The sequence below is a fragment of the Typopeltis vanoorti genome, chromosome 22 (genome assembly GCF_054136105.1).
Source record: "Typopeltis vanoorti isolate ZY-2024b chromosome 22, IOZ_Tvanoo_1.0, whole genome shotgun sequence".
NCBI lineage: Eukaryota > Metazoa > Arthropoda > Arachnida > Uropygi > Thelyphonidae > Typopeltis > Typopeltis vanoorti.
Genome location: NC_143570.1, coordinates 21,246,942 through 21,272,483, shown reverse-complemented (window position 1 = coordinate 21,272,483; position 25,542 = coordinate 21,246,942). Strand labels below are relative to the sequence as shown.

The 25,542-nt window shown below is 34.9% G+C and overlaps 2 protein-coding genes across 4 annotated transcripts in view; one reads left to right on the top strand and one right to left on the bottom strand.

Annotated features, from left to right (window-relative positions):
• The window catches only part of LOC150094205 (SAM and SH3 domain-containing protein 1-like), a 476,307-nt gene extending 454,170 nt beyond the window's left edge, over positions 1 to 22,137 (top strand). For both annotated transcript variants that reach the window (XM_090412130.1, XM_090412129.1), the window contains 4 exons: positions 829 to 973; positions 6,625 to 7,763; positions 14,376 to 14,507; positions 20,946 to 22,137. In XM_090412130.1, the coding sequence (XP_090268256.1) occupies positions 829 to 973; positions 6,625 to 7,763; positions 14,376 to 14,507; positions 20,946 to 21,212 (1,683 nt within the window). In that variant the 3' untranslated portion in view covers positions 21,213 to 22,137. The remainder of the gene's footprint in view (positions 1 to 828; positions 974 to 6,624; positions 7,764 to 14,375; positions 14,508 to 20,945) is intronic.
• The window catches only part of LOC150094204 (PEST proteolytic signal-containing nuclear protein-like), a 170,608-nt gene continuing 166,957 nt past the window's right edge, over positions 21,892 to 25,542 (bottom strand). For both annotated transcript variants that reach the window (XM_090412131.1, XM_090412132.1), the window contains exon 5: positions 21,892 to 22,989. In XM_090412131.1, coding sequence (XP_090268257.1) covers positions 22,869 to 22,989 — 121 coding nt within the window. In that variant the 3' untranslated portion in view covers positions 21,892 to 22,868. The remainder of the gene's footprint in view (positions 22,990 to 25,542) is intronic.

Below are 25,542 nucleotides of genomic sequence, written 5' to 3'. Positions count from 1 at the left end.
CCAAAAATTAACTGAAGCTGATGAATTTATTCTGTGAATGCTAATCTGCTTCAGTTGTGTTTCACACACACACACACACCATGCATGAGTAACAAAACTACTTCACATTGTGGGCAATGAGCAATCATTACTAGATGTTTTAAAGGAACATGTGTAGTAAACATATTTTTATGATGACTGACACATGTATAGAAAATTAGAATTTATTAAACTCCAATGTATTTCATCTCGTGTTATGAGGTCAAATGTGATGAGAGAAGAGAAGATCAGTTAACATCCTAAACAAGAATCACAAGATCACAAGTCGCGTCTTCTGATTCATGTCTTGGCATGTGTTAAGTCAGCTGTGATTGAGATATGAGCAAGTAAACAGGAATATGTGCTATTAGTTTATAGGAAGTAATAGCCATTATTTCCCTATGAACTTTAATCACCCAACCAACCACATGGATAAAATATATCAAAAATATGCGCTTCATATCCATATTATTTCTATAATATCCAAACGTTATATTGACTTCACATCGATGTAATTATGGACATATGTACATAGTTAATTCAACTGTGATCAAGACATGAACAAGGCTCATGTTGTAATTCATGTTTTGAATGTTGTTAACTGATTTTTCACTTCTCTCTCTGATGATGTCCTTGTAACAATAAGATAAAATGTATTAGTTTAATAAATTCTAATTTCCTGTACATGTCAACCATTATAAAAATATAATCAGCAATCATTATATTAAAAACAATTTAGTTTTTGTGCCAAAACTAATTTTTATCTTTTTAGAATAGAACAGTATAAGTTCAAAAAAAATTCACTTTCAGGTTTATATGAATGTCTTAGTGCTAAATGGGTACAACAGTCTGGATACTTTCCGTGAGCTGGAGAAAGAAGATTTGATGGTTCTGGGAATCACTAACCCAGATCATCAGCTTAAATTACTAAAGGCAGCAGACCAACTTGATGAAGGTATTTGTTTATTATATCATGGTAAATTATTCACACAGTATTGTAATGAGTGTTTTTATATGACTTTTTAATTGGGTACTAATGAGTTTTGTTAAAGAAGTTCTCAATTTAATTTTAAATGCATGTAAAGAAGAAGAAAAAAATGACATAATGTGTAAAGAAAATTTCTTTTTCTTTCAAAATCCATATAATTTAAAATGCCATCATAGAAATACATGCATATTCTTTCATTCTTTGCCCTTTACTGATTCAGTTTTAGCGAATGTCTTATACTACATTAAAATATTAGTAATCAGGGATTAATGTAAAAAAAAAGAACAAAACAACTTCATCATCAAAATAGTAGGGAAAAATGTCCTTTTGAAATGCTAATATCACAGTGAAATTATTAAATGGATAAAACTTATGTAATATTAGAAGCAAATTTCTTTAGTATGAAAGCCATTTTCTGTGGAATGATGGATTACAATAACTCAGAGTGGAATGTTAAGGCATATAATGTGAATTCAATTGCTTCTAACTTGCCATTTCATTTTAAAGATCATAAATAGATAATTAAATATTTATTAAAGAAAGCTAAAAGTTCTGTTATGTGTTTAAAAAAAACACTTCCTAAAATTAGGAAAGCCTGAGTAATTATTCTGATTTAAATTCAGTTTGGAAAGATGAGCTTCATGGCATCCATCTCATAGACGAAATAATGAGAAACTTCAACCACCATTCTGTACCTTCTCAAGATGGCCATAGAGTTGTTCCTTATGTTTCAAGTGCTTCAGAGAAGATATCTATGCTCTGAAAACTTGCAAGTCTCTTTCACCCTGTTTGACATCTTCTTTTATGCATTCTCCTAAAGATAAGTTGGATTCATTGTTCTATTGTTCCATTGTTTACCATGTCCCTTGCTCTTGTGTGATCTCTCTCTCTAAATTTTGTCTTAGGATGAAGAACACCAGAATTGCACTGAATACCTTGGCACTGTGATTGTGCCAAATAGGATGATCTCAGGGACTTCTGTTCCTTTCAACAGTAAATTACTGCTTCCACTCTTCTACTCCAAATACCTACTCTGATCAAGTTACAAAAATTATCTTATCAGAGCATAAGCCTTCATAGCCCACTTCATACCTATCTTTTCTGCCTACCTAATGGTGGGCAGAAAAGAGGAAGACCTCGGAAAATACTTCTTTTTTGATTCAAATAAATGTATAAAGAAGCAGATGAAGTAAAGAACAGAGTCGGTACAGAAGAACTTGAGAATATTAATTATAGGGCAGTTTTGATCGCAGAAGAACAAAGACCTGAATTCTTGCTGCTTAACCATCCATCACTCAACTTGCTCTTCCTCATTCATATACAAACACTAATGTGACTGAAATCACTTTCTAATTGTCAGTGTTCTGTAATGGTGGATGGATCGCTTGCAAAGATACAGTAATTGAAATAGAATTACCACAATCATTGACAACAAAGAGTGTATATTCTGATATACAGTATCAAGGGGATATGTTAATTCCAGATAGCAAGCAGCCTGTATTTACCACTGTTGGATTAGTTCACACTCAACCTCATCTTAAATTATCAGAGGCATATGGAAGATGATCAAGCATTAGCTCATTGTTCTACACCCTCTGTCCAAAAAGAAAGTGAACTTTTCGAAAATAGAAGAAACTGGTGGCACCACCTGTCTTATCTTTTTGTTGTCAAAAAGTAGTAGCCTTCATTAGTGTTGTGTCAACTGTTTATGCCATTTGTTTCATTAGAATCCGACTTATAGTACCAAGAGTGACAGTGTGTTTTGACGAACAGTCGGAAAATGAGTTTCAAACAGAGAGCTGCGATTGACTTTTGTGTTTTACCGAAACGCATCAAATGTTTCAAAAAGCATATGGTGATGAATTCTTATCCCGTACTCAAGTTTACGAGTGGTTTAAGCGATTTCAAAGTGGTTATGAAACGCTTGAGGACAACAAAAAGCCGGGCCATCCAAAAACTGGACTGAGCAAAGTTAACATCCAAAAAGTGAAGAAATGCAGTTTATTAGTATGGGATATGTTTCGTAGTCATTTAACTGAGAACACTAAAAGTCTTCTAGAAAAAAATAACACAAAAATTGCTGTTATACAAGGTGGTTTAACTTCTATATTGCAACCACTAGACGCCTGCTTGAACAAATCATTTAAAGATCACATGCGAGAAGATTGGAATAATTGGATGTTGACTGGTGAAAAATCATTTACAAATGGTGGATCTATGCATGCTGCATCACTTGATATGTTGTGCAATTTTGTGATTAAAGCATGGAATAAAGTAAAAGTAGAGACTGTAATAAAATCATTTGAAAAGTGTGGTATTTCTAATCTTATGGATGGTACGGAAGATGATCTGTTGTAGGACACTGATGACGATGAAATCAATTCACCGGATTCGAACTGGGATCCATATGACAATCACTTAAACAATGCATTTGAAGAACTATTTTCAACAGATGAAGAAAATTAACATGAAAATTGAGGTTAATAATTATTTGTTTTTTAAGACTTACATCTATTGTAATATTTTAAATAAATTTATGTAACAAAAAAATAATCTGATTTGTTTATAAACACTGCCTATTGTCTTATATAACGATGTATTGTAACTGCCTAAATGTTCATCCAAAAAATTAAACTTCCCTTTTTTATACTTGCTGTATAAAATGACCCATGATTTCGAGGGGTTTTCTCTAGTATTTGAGAGTCATCTTATATGCCGACATATACGGTAATTATACACAGTATATGTTATCAGAATTTCAACACTAGTAGATATAAACAAAGTGACCCCCCCATTGTATTAACTAATACAATGGGGGGGGGGGTACTAGTTGCTGTCAAATCAGCTACTGTGTCACACAATACACTGAGAAATCCTCTCCTGGTTTTTCACTAAAAATATTAAGATTGTGTACATTATGCCAACTACTCCACAATTTTACACTTAGGGCCAGCATGAAGGAAAGGGTAGCAATATAAAGAGAGGAGACTTATAAGTTAATATGTGTTGTCTGAGTGGGCTGCAGTTTGAGAAACACTGCTCTAAGGTACTCCTAAGTACATCAGTCTATTTAGATCTGATCTCCCTCTGCCATTTTTGTTTTAAATACCTTTTGCTTAACCTCAAAACTAATACTTTAATGTTAACTTCTTTTTTTATATTCATTTTCAGTTCGGCTATTGTTCACCCTAGTTTTCTTCAGAATTCTCATATGTCTCTCCAGTATCTTTTCAATTACTTTATTTCTATTCCAACTCTCAGATCCATAATTAGGTTAAAACAATGTCTTGTATGTAGTTATTAATTTAGCTGGTTCCTATTTTATTCCATACTTAATTTATCATTTTCACTAAAAATCAGTACATAAATACTCATACCTGAGACATTTTACTTGTTTCTCCATGAGAATGCAGCTGATGCATTCAACATTTTTTTTTTACCAATATTATTATTATTATTATTATTTTATTATCCAGGGAGTCCAAAGACTCATCAAGGGAGGGCACCTACTCTATAGCATTCTGTCTCCACCACTCAATCCAACTACAACGAACCACAACTACCATCATCATCTACACCACCACCACTAGTATTTTCACAGACAATCACAAACATCCATGCCCACAGCAAGATTCGAACCCGCAGCCTTTTGGCTGGAGAGCAGATACGTTAACCACTCGGCCAACCAGGCCGGTAAAAAGCTTAGTGTTCTCTGGCTGGCGACCAGAATCATACTTACGATGCTTTCTCTTCGGGCAATCTATTGCCGTGGAAGGCTACTTTCACTGAGCTACATGCATTTTAATATTTTTATACCAAATTTGCTATACAATAACAGTTATTTAATTTACTTAGTTTTGCAAACTTCAGGAGTTTAAAACCCACCTGCTTAAAGTAAAAAGATGAGTCTAACATCTCAGATTTTAATATAAAGTTTAAATGCTGCTTTTTTTCATAATGTGATCCATATAGATAATAATTAACAGTAAAGTTAGCATATCCCTCTGCATTACACCTGATTTTATATCAAAACCTTCTTACATCCTCATACTTAGTTATAAGTAGGCTGTGTATACAGATCCTTATTTTATTCCATTTCTTAAAGTATTTATTTTTGAAGTAAAACTCTGGCTCTTATTTGGCCTGCCAGCTTATTCTTTTCAAAATTACCAAATTCTGCATACATTTGCTATTACTGTTAGCTCTGCATTTTTCTCAAATCGTTTCTTTAGATATGTTATTAATTTCCTCCTTTGATGTTCAGGTCACCAGCTATTTTTCCTTTTTTTGATATATCATTTGCCCTTTCTAATGGCTCAAATAATCCCATACTTCATTACCAGTAGCTTCTTCAGTGGACCAGTAAACACAGAATTTATCTAATTTTTCACTTTGATTAGTCAAAGTGAAAAATTATGTGGGCAAGTTTGAAATTCTTCTCATTCAATAAGTTCACCTTTGTATACATTTCTTTTTCTGATCACTGTTGCTTGAATAAATCATCTTATACTTACTATTTAAAAGGATCTCTTTTAAATAGTAAGTATCTTTTCTATCTTGTTACTAATCATGTCAAGTTGGTATTTCTGCATTTCCTTTGCTAGTTCCAAATCTTTATAACTGAACCATGCTTGTCTTCAGTTCTGTTGATAGTAGTTGAATTGAACCACTTGTCCTAACTCAAAGTGAAAAATTAGAATATTATAACCTTTAGTATCAAAGGCCTAAATGAATTACAAAGGTTTCACTCTTATCATGTTTTAACAAAATGTTTAATGCAAATATTTTAATTATTTTTCTTTTGTAATCGCAAACAAAAAAAAAGTTCAAAAGTGTATTGATGCAATAATCTATTAACTGGCAGCTACATGAAGAATAGGCTCATGGTATTGGACCAGATGGTTTAAACAATACATCATCATCATAAAATTTCTGATATGTACCCTTGAGAGGGAGGGGGGGGTTACAGGATATTATGCTTCCTATCGACAATTTTCCTCGAAATCAATCAAGACTATCTTCTAAGGCGCTTTTTTTTTTTTTTTTACTGTGTCAATCCACCAATATTTTGGTCTTCCTTTGGATCTTTTCCCTGCCAACCAACCTGGTAGAGAACACTTGTTTTGCTAATCTTTTCTCTCCCATTCTGTTTAAGTGACCATACCACCTGAGATTAGCTCTGCTAACAATATCAAGTTCTAAGATAAGCCAAATGGCTATTTTTTCTGGTGAAGTTAATTAAATTAAGGGGATAAAAATCCCTTATTATTTTACAGCCAGTATACAAAACTCTGAGATCGAAAACTACGATATAAGAGTTTCATGCCGAAGAACTACCGGCGAATCCAGGCGGAAGTGAACACCTGTTAGTACTCTTATATCGTAGTTTTCGATCTCAGAGTTTCGCATACTGGCTGTAAAATAATAAGGGATTTTTATTCTCTTAATTTAATATCAAGTTCTTTCCTAATATCCTCATTTTTGATATGATATTGCCATTTACAATTCAATACACGAATTCCTATATCAGTTCATTTGTTTGATAAATCAAGTGTAAAAAACAATCATTAATAACACACATTCTTGTTTGCTAAACAACCTTTACCTTTATTAATTAGATTCAACTGTTCAGTTATCTCTGCCAACAGAACTGCATGCTCCTGTTGAAGAAGAAAAATCACCAGACAGAATAGCATTACATAAACAGTCACCTAGGGATTCTGGTTGCTATGCTAGCAATGAAAACATCCAAAGAGAGATGGCAAGAAGTCTTCCTTCCAATAGTTCCCTGCCATTAGAAAATGGTGATCAAGATATTAGTCAGTCTGAAAGTGGGATACAATCCAGTGAGGGGCCAGATTCGACAACTACTATTAATAATTTAGACCTCAGTGCTAGCTCTTCTGGAAAGTGTGACATAGCCAGTTGTCCAGAAGATATAGTTACTACAGCAGAAGTCAAACAAAACTGTGATGTTATAAACTGTGAACTGAACATTCCCCCAAGTCTCTCTGTTGATAGACTATCATCAAAAGATGTTATGGCAATTAAAGAATCAAAATTAGATAAAAATATATCAGTCAGTAGTGATGATCCTGATAAGGAATCAAAATCAGCCAAAGATAATATTCAAGACATCTGTGAGATAGAGAATTCTAGTGATATTAATGGACCAAAGTATTTTCCTTTTGAGAAAGAGCATAAAAAGCCATTACCATTTGCAACCTTCGCAGCAGAACTAGAAATGGCTCTTGCAAATGGGATGTATGAGCAAACCACCAGAAAGTCAAGAGGGAAGAATCCTCCACCAGTTCCAAAACGAACTACACCACCAAAGTATTATGCATTGACTCAGAAGAGTAATGACTGCCATAATGTCAACTTGCCACAGTATTCTAGCAGTGTTCCAACTTGTTGCTCTTATCACTATAATCAAGATTATTCAGACAATCATTCAGTTCTTCAGGAATCTCCCACACACATTTCCTGTGGATCAGGATTTGCCAAAAAGGTAAAGTCTGCCACGCTACCTCGTAAAAAACCTGAAGAAGAAAATGTTCCTTCTCATCAAACTCCTGTTGATAATTATGCGAGCATAACAGAAAAGAAATTCTCTAAAAAAGCTGGTCAGCGAAAAGCCAGCCTACAGCCACCTTCTCGTAATCCACGGCCCCCATCTCTATCTCTTCTGACTGCTGTTACTCGTAAATTGGATGAGGAGGGAATTGACCTCTGTCAAGATCCATATACTGATAAAGTAAGTTGAACACTAACATTGTAATTTAAGTAATGCATTTCTTTATAAAAATTTATTTAGTAATAAATAAATTTTTATTCATGTACTTGATGGTGCTGTGAACACTGTTTGCTACTTGTATTCAGGATTGTCAAAAATGTTCAGCACTGAATTTAAACTGATTGTTTTTGCTTTAGTGCAAGACATTAAATTTTGCTTTATTGATCATGTGCATTAGTTTAATTTTGTTTCTCATAGTGAAGTTTGAATACAACACAGAAATAATTAAACACAAGTTTAATTGTTCCAATATTTCAACCTCTGAATACAGTATTAATGAAGAGGATGCTCCTATGAGGGGGCATCCTTTATGGGTGCTGTTGGCTAGCCTTAGCTGTTCTTTCTCAAGATGTGGGAAATTAATTTCTCACATCTTGAGAAATTTAACATAACTTTATTTATCTAGATTAAGCTGTCATGAAACGTAGTTTTTTTTTTTAAAATCTTATCTTGCACAAGGTATGGTCAGCTAGATTTGATTGACTATAGTTAATCAAATCTAGCTGATTTGATTAACTTTGATTTAATATTAGTATGGCAGCAGTTTGACGATAATGATATGTTGCAAGACCAAAGGAAATTAATTTCTCACATCTTGAGAAATTTAACATAACTTTATTTATCTAGATTAAGCTGTCATGAAACGTAGTTTTTTTTTTTAAATCTTATCTTGCACAAGGTATGGTCAGCTAGATTTGATTGACTATAGTTGTGGCAGCAGTTGGACGATAATGATATGTTGCAAGACCAAAGATTCTTTTGTAAACACCTGGAACAGAGAGAGACAGCCAGAAGTAGATCAGATAAGGGTAATAATTGAATTTAAATGAGGTTTGAAAGCAGTGCAGAGATTATATTTCTTTAAAAGTTCTGGCTATTTTTTCTGAGGTGCCCCAGATCTATGGAATAATAATAGCATTATGGTAATCAATATGTTGAAAGAGATGTGAAGAAATGAGAGGGACAACTATTTTGTTAATCTTTTTTGGCACCATAGCTATTGGACAGGAAAGTTTGACAAATAAAGGCGAGTTCAGTTGCGAGGAAAGCCTGATTGGAACAGAGGTTGAAGTTGAATATGGTTTTAATTATACCATATTGTCGAGATAGGGAATGATGAGAAAGTTTGTACATGTACCTACCAGTGTACGTGGGTTTTCTGTAAACTGAGAAAGGGTGCCATTGGGAAGATGTGTGATTAGAGTATCTAGATAGGTAGGCTGTTGTTATTTTCTTTTTCTATAGTGAACAGGATTCTGGAGTGCCGGCTGTTGAGGTGGAGGAGGAAAGAGTAATGTGTCTGAGCCATGTGGCCAAAGAGAGAACACATCATCAATATATCTTAGCCAGATAGAAGGTTAGAGAATGGCAGTATCAAGAGCATATTTATCAAAATGCTCCATATAGAAATTGTCTAGAGGAGGAGAGAGAAGGGAAAATTCATGGATGTTCATATAAGGTGTCCTTTGAAATAACCAGTATGGATGGCAAAATTAGAGATTAATAATGCTTTGGTCATTAAAAAAGTAGGGTTGGAGGAAGAGAGATGCCAAGAGGTCTATCATTCTGATGATACAAATAATGGAAAGGGAAACATGGAAAGTTAAAAGTTATGCCTTACCAAGATCTGACAGTGCCATTTAAAGAGGAAAGCATAGTGCATTTGGCCCCCATAAAGTTTGGCTTAGATTTGTTGATTTTTTTGCCTGTAACTTGTTACAAGCTACACAGGGTAAGTTGAGTGAGAAGCTGGAGATTTTAACTTGAGCCATTAAATGTATCAAGAGCTAAAGGTCAGGGATTTTCAGTGTCATAAAGAATAAAGGTACTCATCCCAGCAAGAATAATTTCAGTTATTAGACTGGAGCAGAAGAAATAATCAGATCATTGAAAAAGAGCATAGAAATTGCAAAGATCATCCTACTTGGCACTGTTGTAGTGCTATAGCATACAAGAATTAAGAAAAGGTCCATGAGAATTATTAAGAAAAAATGATGAGAATTATCTGGTATTCATTATTGACAGCAAACAATCTAGTTCGGGGGGATTTGAATTATGAACATCGAAATTTTTTTAAACTGGAGTGATACTATATGTTATGTTGTCTTTCACAGTAGTGGAATATTGGAAAGATTCATATCCAGGAGTAAAGTACTCATGGATACAAATTCCCAGAGGCTGTGCAGCAGGATAATTTTTCAGCTTTCTGGGTTGATAGCTTTCTATTGATTGCACTTCACTCCTGAAGTGCTATCAATAAACTTAAGCCTTATGTATTATCTAGCAGGCAGCCTGCAGAAACTGCTGCATCCTCAAATGGATGAAGTGCTGACTCCCATCATAAATTATGATTTGATATGATGCACAGTAGGGCCATCACCTACAATGGATATGTGAAGGAAAAGTTGAGTCATAAAGTGGGGATTCTACTCTGGAAGTGAAAGATGTCATGCTTCCTACAAGCAGGAAAGTGGTGCTCCCCCAGGTGATGAAAGTCATCTAACACTTAGAGGTCTAATGGACATTTCCTCCATATAGGACATAAGCCTTAAACAATCACCAATATTCACCTCACAAGAGTTTGTGGAAACAGGCCATACCATAGGAAGGTGGAGTTAGCTTGCTGGAAGTGGCTATATATTACACATCTTACTTCAGTTCTCTTAAAGTCATAGAGTAGGTCATATATACATAAATGATCTCTCACTAACTTCAAATCCTGTTCACAGAGGATGGAGAGCGTGCCAACACTCTCCATCCTCTGTGAACAGGACATGTGAAGGAGGATGGAGAGTGTTGGCACACTCTCCATCCTCCTCTGACAAATGTAGTGCCTAATTATTAGAGGACTCAAGATTCTTTTGCAACCAATGTCCTGCACTCTGATCTTGCTATTCCTCTATGTAGTGAGGATGACTTTGTGAACTTTGGTGTTACCAAAACATTTCTTGTCAAAAGGCAATGAAAATCATCATCCACCTATTTCCCTTTATTTTTGATGAGACCCAGATGTTCAAACATCAGATTCTTGACTAACTTGAACTATAAGCACATCTCATCCTCCAAGAATTGTACTTTTTCACTTGAGAGACTACTTCTCACCTCTCTAACTTCTAACATTGTATAAATCTTAAACCTGTCTAACCATACAATGCTGCACCTAATTTTCTCTAAGATTGCTCAAGAGAAATTAGTCAATTACCCCTATTTTGGATTCACTCAAAACAGTATCACAGATGTTCGGTTTGGTCAAGGTACTTTTATGAACAGCGTTCTTCCAAAACTATAATATGTTAACCACTGAAAACAAATGCCATTTCTAGAATTTCTTGTCAAATATAATAAAGTTACCTTATATAGGTCCTATGTTATTTAATTATGAACGAGCCATTTTTCACTTGAATCTTAGAACTCTTTTGCTGAAATACCATTTAATTGCATAATGCTTATTTGCATGAAAATAAAAATTGCAGTATATCTATAAATGAACTATTTAAATAGTTGAAAACAATAGCCAGTGAAAGATGGAATAAGTCCTTTATAGGAATTAAATCTTACTTGTAAGGGTTTTTTTTTTTTAATTTTTTAATGAACATGGTTAAAATTTGAATTTTAAGTCACATAAAGAGGAGGGGAAAGTGGCTGTGTGTTTTCTTGAGGAATTCAACAAATATTACAAATAGTTTCGTAAAATTATTTTTAATATCGATACAATACAAAACTGGCATACGAAATAGAGGGAAATTTTTTTAAAGCCCACAAACTGTTTGTTTTTACATTTCTAATAGAAACATAAACACTTTGTGACTTTGGTCCAGTTAACTGCATAACAATTATTCACTTGTAATGCTTTTTAGCATACCCAAGCTTAGTTGATTTTAGCATTTTCTAACACGTTATAACAGTGAATTAAATAGTTTTTTCTAAAAATATTTTTGTTTTTCAGAATGCTGGTTCTTTAAGATATTTTCCACACATAGACAAAAATACCATACATACAGTGTAAAACATAGATACAGTTTCCATGTCATGTAAAACTTTTAATTACTTTCTGCTCTCACACCATCTTCTAAGAGCAGAAATATGCAAAACCACTAAACAACAACAAAAAAAAATTTTTTTTCTAAAGCACAAAGGAGACAGTTAGCTATTTTTGTACTGACAATGTTTTGAGTTCAGCACTGCACAATTCATTACACTGTAGACAATGTATTTTACAGTAACTACAGTATTTTTTTTCTTCAATAAATAGAAATATATGAAAAATTTATTTATTCTGTATATTTATTAATATCATTACTTAAACAAATCACTACCTGTTTGCATTAGAAGCATTCATACTACCAACACATGTGCATCCTATAGTAACTCTCAGCTGATTCTATATGTTATGTAATTAAGCAACATTAGTTAATACAGTAAAACTTGTCTAAGGCGGAAACTTGCTCATTGTGAAGAAATTATATAGTCCCTGCCAGAAGAATAGGCATTACAGTGTTATTTATTTTGTATATAATGCAGAAACGGAAAGCAATATTCGAAAATTTATTAAAAATTACTTGTATAAAGTGGAAAGTATTTTAAAAATACACCTATATTTATTAGATTTTGGCACTTTGTTGCTTTTACTGTTTCGTTTGAGAATTAATGTTGGTCTGTTTCTGGTAAGTCCAAACATTTCAGTAACCCGAATTTCAACAAACCAATCAGTTCATTTTATGCATCATGGCTAAATCGTACATGTCATTGAAGCTAAAGAAAAGGACAAACTCTCGGTACGGAAAACAATAATGCAGTTTAAGTGTGGCAAAACGCAAGTATACAACACACTTAAACAAAAGGATAAAATAATGAATGAGTGGCTGCAAGGAAACGGTCGAATGAAGAGGAAGGCAAAGGTAACCAGCAACAAGGAAATCAACGAGGGAGTGTTTCACGAATGCAAGATCAAAAAAATTCATATATCCGGTCCAAAGTGAAGCTCTCGTAGTAGCCAAATCTCTCAGGAATGATCAGTTTAAGGTGTCTACAGGATGGTTGGATAGTTTTAAGAAGAGGCACAATATTGTGTGGAACGAAGTCTGTGGGAAATCTAAAGATATGGATGAAAGTGTAGCGAGTTCGTGGAAACCAAAACTGCTAGAATTGATTTCACCATGTGAACCTAAAAACATTTACAATGCAGACAAAACAGGATTCTTTTTTCGGGCATTACCAACAAAATCACTCGCAGTTAAGGGAGAAAAGTGTATCGGGGAAAAATGTCCAAAGAAAGACTTAGTGTTATTGTGTGGGAATATGGTGGGAGAAATGGAAAAGCCTCTCGATTGGAAAACCAGCAAAACCAAGATGTTTCAAGAACCTGAAAATTGATAATTTAACAGTGATTTGGAGAAACAAAAAAGCTTGGATGACTGCAGCTACAATGGAAGAGTGGATAAACATGTTTAATGCAAAAATGAAGGTAAATAGAAATGTCATCCTTTTTCTTGACAATGCTACCTGCCAGCCAAAGGTAACACTTTCAAATGTGAAAATCGCCTGGTTCCCAGAAAATGCAAGTGTATTACAGCCCATGGATATGGATGGGTATTATTAACACATTCAAATCGCACTACAGATGATTTCTGGTGCAATTTTTGATTTCGAATGTAGACGAAGCTGATAGCTCTTATGAATTAGCAAGATCTGTACCAGTTCTGTGAATTGGATTGGGAGTGAAGAAAATTAAAGCAGAAACAGTAAAAATGTGTTTTGCTAAAGTGATGTGGCAGATAATTTGGAGGAGGCTAGTGAAAACATTGCTGCAATATCCAATCTCTGCTGAGGAAAAGAACTTTGTTCGGAGTGATGACTATCTAGCAACACATTACAGCTTTGAATCTGCTACAGCTCTACTAGCAGTAAGAAATACACAAAACGAAGATGTGGAGGAGGAAGGAGAAGCAGCAGCCAGAGAACAGGATATTTCAACGAAAATTCATACACATGAACAGGCCCTTCATTGCATCAGTGAAGTAATGCAGTTTGCAATTGATTCAAACTCTTCCATACAGTTAAGGATGGCATTCAAAAAGACATGATCACAAAAAAGTGGAAACATGTTTCTTTGTTGGATCTGTGGAATAAATCTCAATGAGTTGTATATTAGAAACGTGTAATAGAGCATTAATACTTTAATGTGTTATTATTACTATTATTTTAATAACATATGTCAAGTATCACCTACTTACAAGAGCCAGCGATGCCAATTTTCACTCATAAACAAGTATGTACCATGTAATATGATTTTCAATTTTTTTGCGATTTTGTATAATGTGAAAACTTGGCCAATGTGGAAAATATATTCGTCCCTTGCGATTTCGCTTTGAACAAATTTTACTGTATTAGATATTATTAGATAAGTGAAATATAATAACATAAAATATCACTGTTGCATGATATGATTAATGTTTTTTGGAAAAAAGCATTTCTAACTTAAAAAAAAAAAAAAACATTTAACCCTTCAAGATTTAGTGTATAGAATGAAACACTTATACTAAGGTTGAGACTGAATATTTTTTTTTAATCTAGACTGGATTTTGTGGAATACCTCCTGCATTAGTACAGCGATATGCAGAAGAACTTTTACGAGATATTTATGATGTTGCTGAAGCCCTGGACCAGGCTCGCATTCACATGTTGCAGCTAAGGGGACGAAGAGGAGTAAGTAGTTATAAAATTTTGAAACTTTTAATAAGTTTATTAGTATAATTTGCTATGCAAAATGCAAGAAGTTTTTAACTTCACCGATTCCTAGTAGAGTTAGTATTCTTATTCGTGAAACTATTTTTGTCAGCACTGCAGACTGCTATCTCAAACAATACAATTATTAAAAAAGCCCACCTGTAGTTTGTTTATTGATGTCTTGTTTCATGTTTAGTTCCTGAAGGCAAGTTTCCAGATTATCTTACACTTAACCCACATTTGGTACTAATGTATAATTAGCTTAAAAAATTTTCATGGGTGGGATTCATGCAAAAAGTAATTATCTGCATCTTTCAAGCCCTGTTCAAGAAACTTGCAGTATTGACTGTGAAGAAATGAAATTTTGACATTGTCTACCACTAAAATCTCTTTGGTCTTATGCAATTTTTAAAAATGCCCCTCTCCCAAATTTAAGATAGTTGGTTCCCTTTTAGGAAAGGGCTGTTGATATTTGAGTTAACTAAGATAAGCATGTCAAACCATGCTAAGCGTAGTTAGAACAAACACTAATGAAACCTGCTACCATAATCTGGGTGTGTGCCAGTCTTCAGCAAGAATCAGTAGCAATCAAGTTCTGCATGTTAGTAGTCCTAGAAGAAATTATCCAAGAGCAAACTAATACATGCATAGGCCAAGATGTGGCTTCCATGCCTCACACAGGAAGCCTCTCTGGTGCTAAGCATCACTATGTAGCAGAAAATATTTAGATTCCAGAGCAAAATCTGCAATCCTAGTTTCATTTTCTTCCATTTACAATAGTTATTTCAAAAACTAGATTTTTTTTTGCAATATACTAGACTGAACTTAATGGTAATAATTCATGAGCACGCAGGGTCAGGTTGCAAAAAATGCTACTGTGCCTGAAAGGCATCCAAGTAGAGGTGGGGGAGGGGGACACACTGCTGAAGCCATGCCTTGAAGAGAGGTTGAGTGACATTCTCCATGTTAGTATGGCTAGGAATCTTATTTTATTGAAATTATATTCTTGTTTAATCCTATACCTAGCATAAGCAAAGTTTGCATGTGAAGGATTAGGCTACTTGTATACAGAGGCTGTGTCTTGACATCAAATGCCTTAGTCCATATGCAAAGCACACTTCCTTTTGGGCATGCATAATTATGAGAAGGACCACTAACCACAGCCAAAAGAAAATGTGCTTTGCATCATGAGACACTAAGGCAACTGATGTGAAGTCCTTATATACAAGTAGTATAATTGTGACGATACTTCACATTCAAACTTTGTTTGCTTACACTAAAGTAAAAGATTAAACAATATAATTTCTTGGCAAATATAGTTTTACTTTGTCACCAAGCGTAAAAACTTTCTACAATCTTATTTTATATTTTACATCCCTCCCAATTTCAACTTACATCACATGAAAAGCCAAGCATTGACTCTCATTATGTCAACCTCATAGGGATTACAGAATAGCCTTGTACTACTAGGGGAGTTTGTAATGGGTATCAGCTGTAGTTTACATGCAGTAAAAGGTAAACCTCTAAAAACCTTCTGGATCTGCTTAAAATATACACATACATCATATCCAACTTGAAATGATATTCACTTCCATCTCCATGTGGGTCTCCCATGATAGTACTGGTCATTTTCATTCTTTCTCTTTTCTCTACTTTTCTTCCCATACTCTTTGCTCTTGCCTGCACAAGTCAATGGTGTTGCACTAAATCTTCTACCCGAGGGGGAAGAATAACAATTAATGTAACACCTCATAAAATACAACTGTTTTAGAGGTATGTTATCAGAATGGATTCTCCTTGGTGTTTCAGATGAGAATTATGTTCAGAGCTTAAAGATCAAGGAGTGATAAGTATGAGATGCATTCTGATATGCAGGGATAATCACCCTTCCTTTTGATACACTCAAACCTCCATGGTAAAAGCAGAATATTTTAACTGTTCTGATCTGTTAGGCTCTGCATCACTAGAATGCTTTAAATGTTAGAAATATAAGCATACCTAGACTGCCTTTGTAGCAGCCAAGAGAATGATAATAAATCTTGCTCTGAAAAGAAATCTAAATGCATGACCCATGAGAGAGATTGTCCAGCCCAAAGATGGGGAACCTGCAACCTTTTTGCATATTTTGTCAATTACGCATCTTCATCGTTTACAAATTATACATTCTCAGTGTGTATTTTAATAATTATATTTAAAGCACAATGTTAAAAAAATCAACTATTATCATATTAATTTGATACTTGTGCTTGGGGCAACATCATCTTGATTTGAACAAAACAGTTTAGCTTTGTACACATGTTGTGATATTGCAGTGATCTCACATGTGTTTTAATTTAATTTGTTTATTAATTTTATAAAATCTTAACTAAGACCTTTGGTTGCACTGCTGTTTTTCCTAACCACCCTGTTTCCATTTGAATGAAGTAATTCACTTTTAAACCATGTCATTTAACATTGCATTTGTATACATAAAAGAAAACTGCTACCAAAAATGTATCATTTATGCAGACTCCTTGAATTCTTTATAAGCCATCTCCTCTCTGGTGTATGATTCACACTAGTGCTTTATGATGTTCTACAATTATTATATTAAACGAGGACTCTTTATTTTGATGTTTGATTATGCTGGATACCCAAATGCTTTGAAATTCAGTTTTTACCAATCCTGCTCAGCCATGTACAGTCAAGCAGATCTTGTCAGACTGGAATGAACTGCATTAAGTTTTTTTAAATTTTTGTAATCAAATTTTGCATTTTTTTTTAGTAAATAACATGTTATATACAAATTTATCTATTTGTATTGTATTGTGTGTAATGCTGTAACCTCTGGAATGGTGAATTATGACCTTTGCTTCCAGAATCAATAAACCAATCTCTATTCTATCAATCATATGCATACCTACTTTTCTATTGGAATTTCAGCTTCAGTCACTACTTGTTTATTCTCAGTTATACATTCTTCAACTCCTTTTGTCTGAAAGGTAGCATCTGATATTAAAATCTCCCATTTTTGATCTTTTGCTAACAATTTCTGTGCAGTCTATCAAATATGTTTTGTTTTCAATTACCTCTCCTCATGCCACCAACCATCTGAACTTTGACTTCCTTCAGTCTCATCTTCATGTTGGATGTCACAAGAATTACTAATGATCTTTGTGCTTTGTTTCATTTTTCCAGCCTTCTGACTCCAAATGTTCACCCTGATTACTGAAACGATGCTTTTAGATATGAAACCATTCATTTCCATTGTGTTTTAAATATTTATCACGTAGTTCTCAGAAGTGTTCCAAGGCTGTTCAAAACAAGGATATCACAAGTGGAATCATTGAAATCTCTCTCTTTCCTCTCTATACTCAAGCAGCAGATGGTTGCAACTTATCAGCGTAATTGAAAGAACTAAATGCATGTCCAAATAGCAGTCATGCTTTCTGATCTCTGTCAAAAGTTTGCTGTAACTTTTATCTAACCCTGTTTTGTTACCCTCAGAAACTTGTCATTCTTTCCTCCAGTTTGTGCATTGATAAACTTGGTGAATGTCCTTTATAATTATGGACTGAAAACATTCATTGTTCCCTTTGAATTTTTAGCCAGAAAGAGAGCACAAGAATCTAGGTTTTGTGTTGCTTTTCCCTCTTGATATTCTGAAACTTTCAACTGGGTTTTGGTAGAGGTTATTAACTAAGTCCAATAATTCTTTCTTGTTGCTTGTGATGGTGGATAAATATTTATCTTCACTCTGCAGCTGATGCTGTGCTATACTGCAAGGTTTTATTCTTTCCTTATATTGATTTTGACTTATAGCTCAAACTTCCAGTCATAAGCAAGTATATTATACTACTCAGCATTCAAGAAAATTGTTTTCCACTTCAGATTTTACAAGGGGATCCAGAAAGTTCTCATAAACACCTGGAACAAAAATGATATCGAAGCAACTGATATAACCACAAGAAAGAACATAGGTTACCTTCATAACTCTGTTACTAATATGTTCTTTCTTGTGGTTATATATATCAGTTGCTTTAACATCATTTTTGCCTAGGTATTTATCAGACCCCCCCCAATACTTCACCATTTGAATAATATTCAGTAATTAATGGTTCAGATAATGACTGTATACTAATAGCAATTCTAACTCTATACTAATAATAATTCTACCTGAACCATAGAATAGTGTTCTCACATTTGAAGTAGTGCCCTTGAGAACTAACTAAAATTACTCGTGCTGAAGAAAGCAGTTAATCTTTTACCAGTCCCACATTCTTTAAAAGAATGTCTGCATTTTCTACAGATATTTTTCCATGGTTGCTATCCTACAGAACTGGCATCAGTAAATCCCCTGGTGCTGATAGCTGACAGCTCACATTAACCCTCCTGTTAATGTGAGCAGAGCTACTCAGCTATCAGCACCACTTTCACAGTTCAAATTTTTCTTTTTATTTCATTCACTCTTTTGCTAGTTCTTCTTTTCTGAAACTTTCCACTCCTGGCTAGTATAATACTGAAATCTGTAGATAACATATTTTTGCATCTAACATGACTTGAGATTTTGATAGTAAACTGACGATATGCAAATGAACAAATTATTCTAAAGAGAAATTTTTGTTAATATATAATTACAAATTACCTTTTTTTGAGTTTTATTAACAAAGGGTCTGCGTGGTTAGCCTAGTGGCTGTGCACTTCGCAACCATATGCCTAGGGAAGGAGCGTCCTAGGTTCAATTCCCGTCAGAGCCGGGAGGATCTTCTTTCTCAGCCATAGCCAATACCCCCCCCCCCCCCAGTTTATTCTGGGGTTTTTTTATCCCGCAAACAGGCAAACCGAACCCGTGAACACACAGGTCCAGTTTGCCTGTAACTTGACATAGCATGGCAAGGAAGCCAACAGGAAACCACCTTGCTTATAGTCACTGCCCTAGTATGGTAGCATAGCTGCCCTTATCATCCATATGGATGAAAGGATATCATTCCATTTCCATTAACAAAAGGTACTAAATCCTATTACTCTTATATCACTTGTTCATCTGACATCTATCCTACAGCATGCAACCTTACAGCCCATTCCAAAAAAGATGACAGAAGTCAGGCAAGAAACTTCTGTTCTTTCAGAAACCACGGAGATGGTAATCAACAGCTAACTTCTGCACCACCCAGAGACTCACAAGCTAATTAGCAACCAGCAATATGGATTCCACAACTGATCATCTAGCCTTCACGAGCTCAAGCCATGGAAAATTTGGAGAAACTCAACATTTAAATCTAAAGCATTTTACTGGCTTCAGCACAGAGGCTTACTCAGTCAATTATTATCCTATTTTCTGCCTTTCATCCTTTGCAACTAGATCACCAGCCTTCTCACTTGGTCATTCATTATGAGTCATATTGAATGGTTTATTCTCGTCAGATTTCCCCACCAATGCGAAGTTTCTCAGGGCTCTGTACTTTCTTCCACTTCAAATCTTATGGGGTATACCCCATTCCTCATTTTCATTTGACAAACCTTATAGTGCCCATTTATTAGAAACCTCAAGATCAACCATAATGAATGTTCTAACCTGATCTCCTCTCTATTTCAATGGGATGAGGAAATCTTGTAAACTTACATGCCACCAAACTTAGTCGGTCCTGTCTATCCCTCACAAGAAAGATCTCATGTCCCTTCCCTTAACTTTCGATAATACCCAGATATCCAAACATGAGATTTCCCTTCTTTGGCTGGCCTACACCTCAGCCATAGCTTCTGCAGTCCACCAAAAAATTACATTCTTTTCTACTCAAGGCACTACACCGTGAAAAGGATACAGTTTGGGGAATACTGGGAAAGGAAGCACATTGGAAATGAATAAAAATGTCTTATTTATGTTTGTGTCACTTCTCACCTGTACAGCTGCCGTGTACAAATATCCCAAATCCACCCGACCATGAAATCCTTCCTTTTCATTTGGTATGCGAGATCTTGAATGTGCTGTTGATTCTCAGGACCACAATGGTTTTAGTATATTTAATACAGTGAATTTCCTTTAGCATCATATTTTTGGGACTTTTGAGTAGTTTGTTACAATAAGCAAGTTTCTCATGTGTTTATATAGTGAGAGTTGAGTGGTCGCACAAAAAAGTAACGTAAAAGTTACATTAGTAGTTAAAAATATGGGACTTACTTATTGTGGAAGATTTTTGTTCCACTGGTTGAGACAATGTAGTGAGGGCTCTGTCATGTTGGAGGAGGTAATCTTGATTTTAATATTTTTTAGAAGAAATTTGCTTTCTACTGAACCTCTTGTATATCAGATTCAAAATAATGATTTTAATGTGTTATCTATAATGGTCCAGCAACTTTATATATTACACAATTTATGCATGTCAGCTTTATAAACCAGTTTGTATTGTAGAAAAACTTATTGTTTGTTATTCATTTCAGATTCCTAATGATTTTCTGGCCGATTCTTGCAATGAACCTGTAGTACAAGCCAACTATTCTAGCTTTTCTTTGTGGCTACTGTCTTTGGGCCTACCTATGTATGAACCCATGCTACGAAGAACTGGATACAGCCAACTTTACCAAGTAGCCAGAATGAGAGATGGAGACCTGAGAGCTTGTGGAATAACCAATGCCCGCCATATCCGTCTACTTACAGCAGCAATTGGAGCTTTACATATCCACTTTGGCCATTATGCAGCTCATTGAATTCAGCACAGCTATTCTCTTCAGAATTCCTCTAGCCAAGCAAGATGTTTTACATAATGTTATCAATGCACTGTAAATTGTTATAGGGAATCTTGCTTGATACAGAGATTGTATTTAATATATGAAGTTGGTGGAAAGTGCCTGTGGAGGATATCCCTCATCCCACAAATGTACAATTTTGTGTAATATTTTCGTCACTGTATTCTGATTTAAGTTAATGTATACAGTATATGTGTGAGTTATGCTTTCATCTTCATTTCAACTCTTTCTTATAAAGGTTACTAAATGTAGCATCCACTAGCAGCACTAGTTAATTTTTGCACAGATAATATAAATTACCTCCTCCCAATCTGGAACTTCCCCCTGAAGGACTGGAAAGGTTGCTCAACATGTCTAGTCATAACAGTCTTTCACTTATTAAGGCAACTATTCCTTGGGCTTGTCATGTTGTTCCCAATGCATTCTTCTGAAAGAACTTGCATATATATATGAATGACCTGTCCCTATATAAACTTTGCATTCTGTATATTAATGTAAAGTTAAATTGTTACCCATCACTAAGCTGAATGTGAAATACACCTGCCATGGTCTGCCAATAAAAGTTGATTATATAAATTATGTCCAGTTACAAAACAAGCAATTACTGTAATCTTATGTAAAGTATAAAGAACAATGTATGTGCAAGAGAAACTTTCTTTATTCTGATGTTCTGAGAGTTACATTGAGAACAGCTCGGCTACATCCACCAATTTGTGGCAACTACATATCTATATGTAAGCCTTATGCTATACAAAGAGTGTTCAGTAAAATGCTGCATTGTTTTGTACACATAGTGTAAAAATTATATGCTGTCTTTTGTATGATGTATGACTGGAGACAGAGTGTAGCATGGAATAAAAATGGGCACAACACCCCTTTACCTCAACAGTCTTTTTACTGCCATCTTGCTTTAGGAGCATAGCTGTCTAAAGTCTGTGCAGCTTTTGGCAAAATCCCATGCATAAATGGGATTACATTAACACATACATTACATGACCTGTGAATATCACAAGGTACCTGTTAATCAGTTCTATTACAAAAACTGCATCTTATAGATGGAAGTATCCAGACTAAATGCCACATGAGTTTCTTCATACATGACCAACCATACAATCAAAATACATTTCTATATTCTATTCTACATGTGACAAAGATCTGGAAGGAAATACTGCCTCCATGTGATGACATGTTATAGTGACAAGGCATCTCTTGTGAGTTTGGCTATCTATCTGCCACAAAAAAAAGGCATTTTTTTTTTCTTCCCAAAAAATTTCAACTGGCTCTAAGATGCTAATATATATTTACAAGTGATAATTTTACTTGGTACCTATAGCATGTCATCACATAAAGATCCAGCAACTTTATATTCAGACATTAGAATGTGATAGTTAAGAGCATAATATACAGAGATGAGAAGTACTGAATGCAAGTAAGAGAGCCAATCCTTCTATTCCTTGCATGAACAATGAGCAATTCTTAAAGAATACCGTAGAGGAGAGACAGGGTTGAGGTATAAAGGGAAGACCTGAAGCAACAAAAACTGATGCCAAGGATGGTATGGGATACACAATATTACAAACAGGAATGGGGTAAAAGTGAGAAAGTTCTCTTGCTGTTTTATTTATCTCCAACTTCCTCCATTTGCTTTTTCAACTGCCTTTCAAACACCTTCTTTGCATCACAAAAACCCTGGCGAGTCTTCCCAAAAGAATTAGGTCCTGCTGATGTTGGAGTATCCCTGCAAGAATAACTTAAATGAGTATTAAACATTCTTAAGAATATAATAAGAAAAAAATACATTACTGATTTTTTTTTTCGTTTTAGGAAAAGAACTAAATCAATTTTAAATTACTAAACTTCTTATACAATTAAAATGCAGATTCCAAACAAAAAAAAATAATAAAAACATGACTAGACTATGTAAATCACTCTCTTTTAAACCAAGTAATCTTTGGTAGATTAAAAAATACTTTTCTCAAACAGGTGAACACAACTTTATGAATTACAAAACATCTTTGGCCTATGTCTGGAGACCTAGAAGTGTATCAGAAACCTGAGATCTCTCTCTCTGACCAGTATCTCCATTAACCAATCACTGGCTATTATATTAAAAAAAATCAGCTAACGCCTTTTTTATTCCCCGTATATGGGGAGTAGGCGAGGCCATTTAGCCCTATCTAACTTTTGGAGACTGAGTGGGCAGTTCAATCTCCACTGGTACCAATCAAAGATAGATGGCCCAAGGCTATCACTAATTAAGCGGTACTCAGTGAAGAGAGACGGCTCAAATGTGCCGCCATCTCGTGGTCCCTAAACCTAACACAATATATTTAATGTCTGAAATAATGTGGGTTCTACGGTCGATTTTCTTGAGTTTACAGGACGAAAAACCCGAGTTTCCGGGAGGAAAAACCTGCTTGCCCGTGCCAGAGATCGACTAACTCGGGAACCGGTCGAAAAAAGGCTTAGAAAAATTTCCTCTAGTCGCCGACTAGACTCGAAACCAAGTCTTCCTTCGTGCGGCCAAGCGCGGTGGTTGGCAAATGCCACATCCACCGAGCTACACAGGCTCGGTGGATGTGGCATTTATATTATATTAGCTACACAGGCTATTATATTATACACAGAATTAGCTATGCATCAGGAACACCATCTAATAGCGTGTTGGTCTGCCTCTCTGTGCAATCAGGGCTTGCAGACGAGTTAGTGTATTGTGTTTATATTACCACATATTACATGATTAAATATCTGAGGCTAAACCCAGGAGTATAAAATACTGATGGAACTGGCGTTCAGGTCACTACAATGTACTATACTACAACTTCAGACTGTCAGGTCAGTCTGAAGAAACCTAATCTGGATATATCCCCAGCCGACAGGCATTAAAACATCAGAAACTATACACAAGAACCAGGCTCCTGTTTTTGAGTAGATGCAGCTGGTGTAATCCCACCAACTCTACTTAATCGGAACTTGACATGGCCAAAAACTACATTTGGACTACAGAACAAAGAGGCAGTTTACTCCCCCCCCCCATTTGTTTCAGCGTGCAGTGACTGATGTTTTCAAAATTACATCAGGCACTGGAGACTAAATTTTCTTCTTTTTCAGGGCACATCTTTAAAATGAATTATACTTAACAAATTATATTCTAATTTTAATGCTTTATCCAAGCATTTGCTTGCTTTCTAAGCAAAAATAAATACAGGCTGCTGCTAGTATACTGAATCAGACAATTAATGCTTTGGTAGATTTCCAGGTTATGCTGACACTGACACTACTATTCAGGTGTATAGAGGAAACCCAGCTATGGGAGGAAAGCTGCTAATGCCACAATTTACAGAAGAGTTGGGCGAAATTCTATAGGTATGGCTTGTTAAAGAAAGCAATGCTACACATCAGGAAACAAAACCTTCCAGATTCACATGACAAATACACCTGGTCTTTCCAACCTCAATGATGCTCCTTTCCATCTCCAATCTGCAAAACCACACGAACTTTTTATAGCAAACTCAAATTGCAGTTTTTTCTGTAACTCTTGTTCATTTTTGTTCTGATATGCCATGTCAGAGATTTTCTCTTTTTCAATATTTGGATAAAAATCTCCCTACCTTGTTTTATCAAATTCATTTCCTGCATGTATTGTCGATCATAATGCCACCATTTTACTTTTGATTTTCTACAGTAAAACTTTCCTTAATGTCCACAACTCCAACCTACACTGATCCAGAAGCAGAAAACAATGCTGAGGCATTTGCTATCACTAAGGATCTCAGTAAAACTGTTCATATGCCTACCAGATAACCTTAACTACTCTCCATATATTCTTATTTCTTCCTTATCAATGATCAAAGTACACTGCAGATGTTTGTCCTATGGGCAATTACCACAATATAATGTTGACTTCTCTCATGCAGTAACAATCTCACAATTACTATCATCTGTCTATTGAGTAGTAGATTAAAAACTACTATTAATAGTTTTTAATCTTCTGATCTAAGCATTTCCACATCGATTCTCATCCATTATCTAAACTTCAGATCCCCCCTTCTGTCAAGGCTGTACAAGAGGTTTCATAATTGAAAGAAAAAATGGTTTTCTTTTCTTTTTTGCCCAAATAAGATCTCAGAAAACTATTGTCCAAATTATGTATACCACAACAGTCTCTTGATTCTGATGGCCTTTCTTCCCACTGCTCTGAAGTTGATTCCTAACCTATATTGTCTTTCCACTGGTATTCTGCAGCTTGTAAAATTATTCCATATTCAAATCCATTCCTAAAAATGGGCAG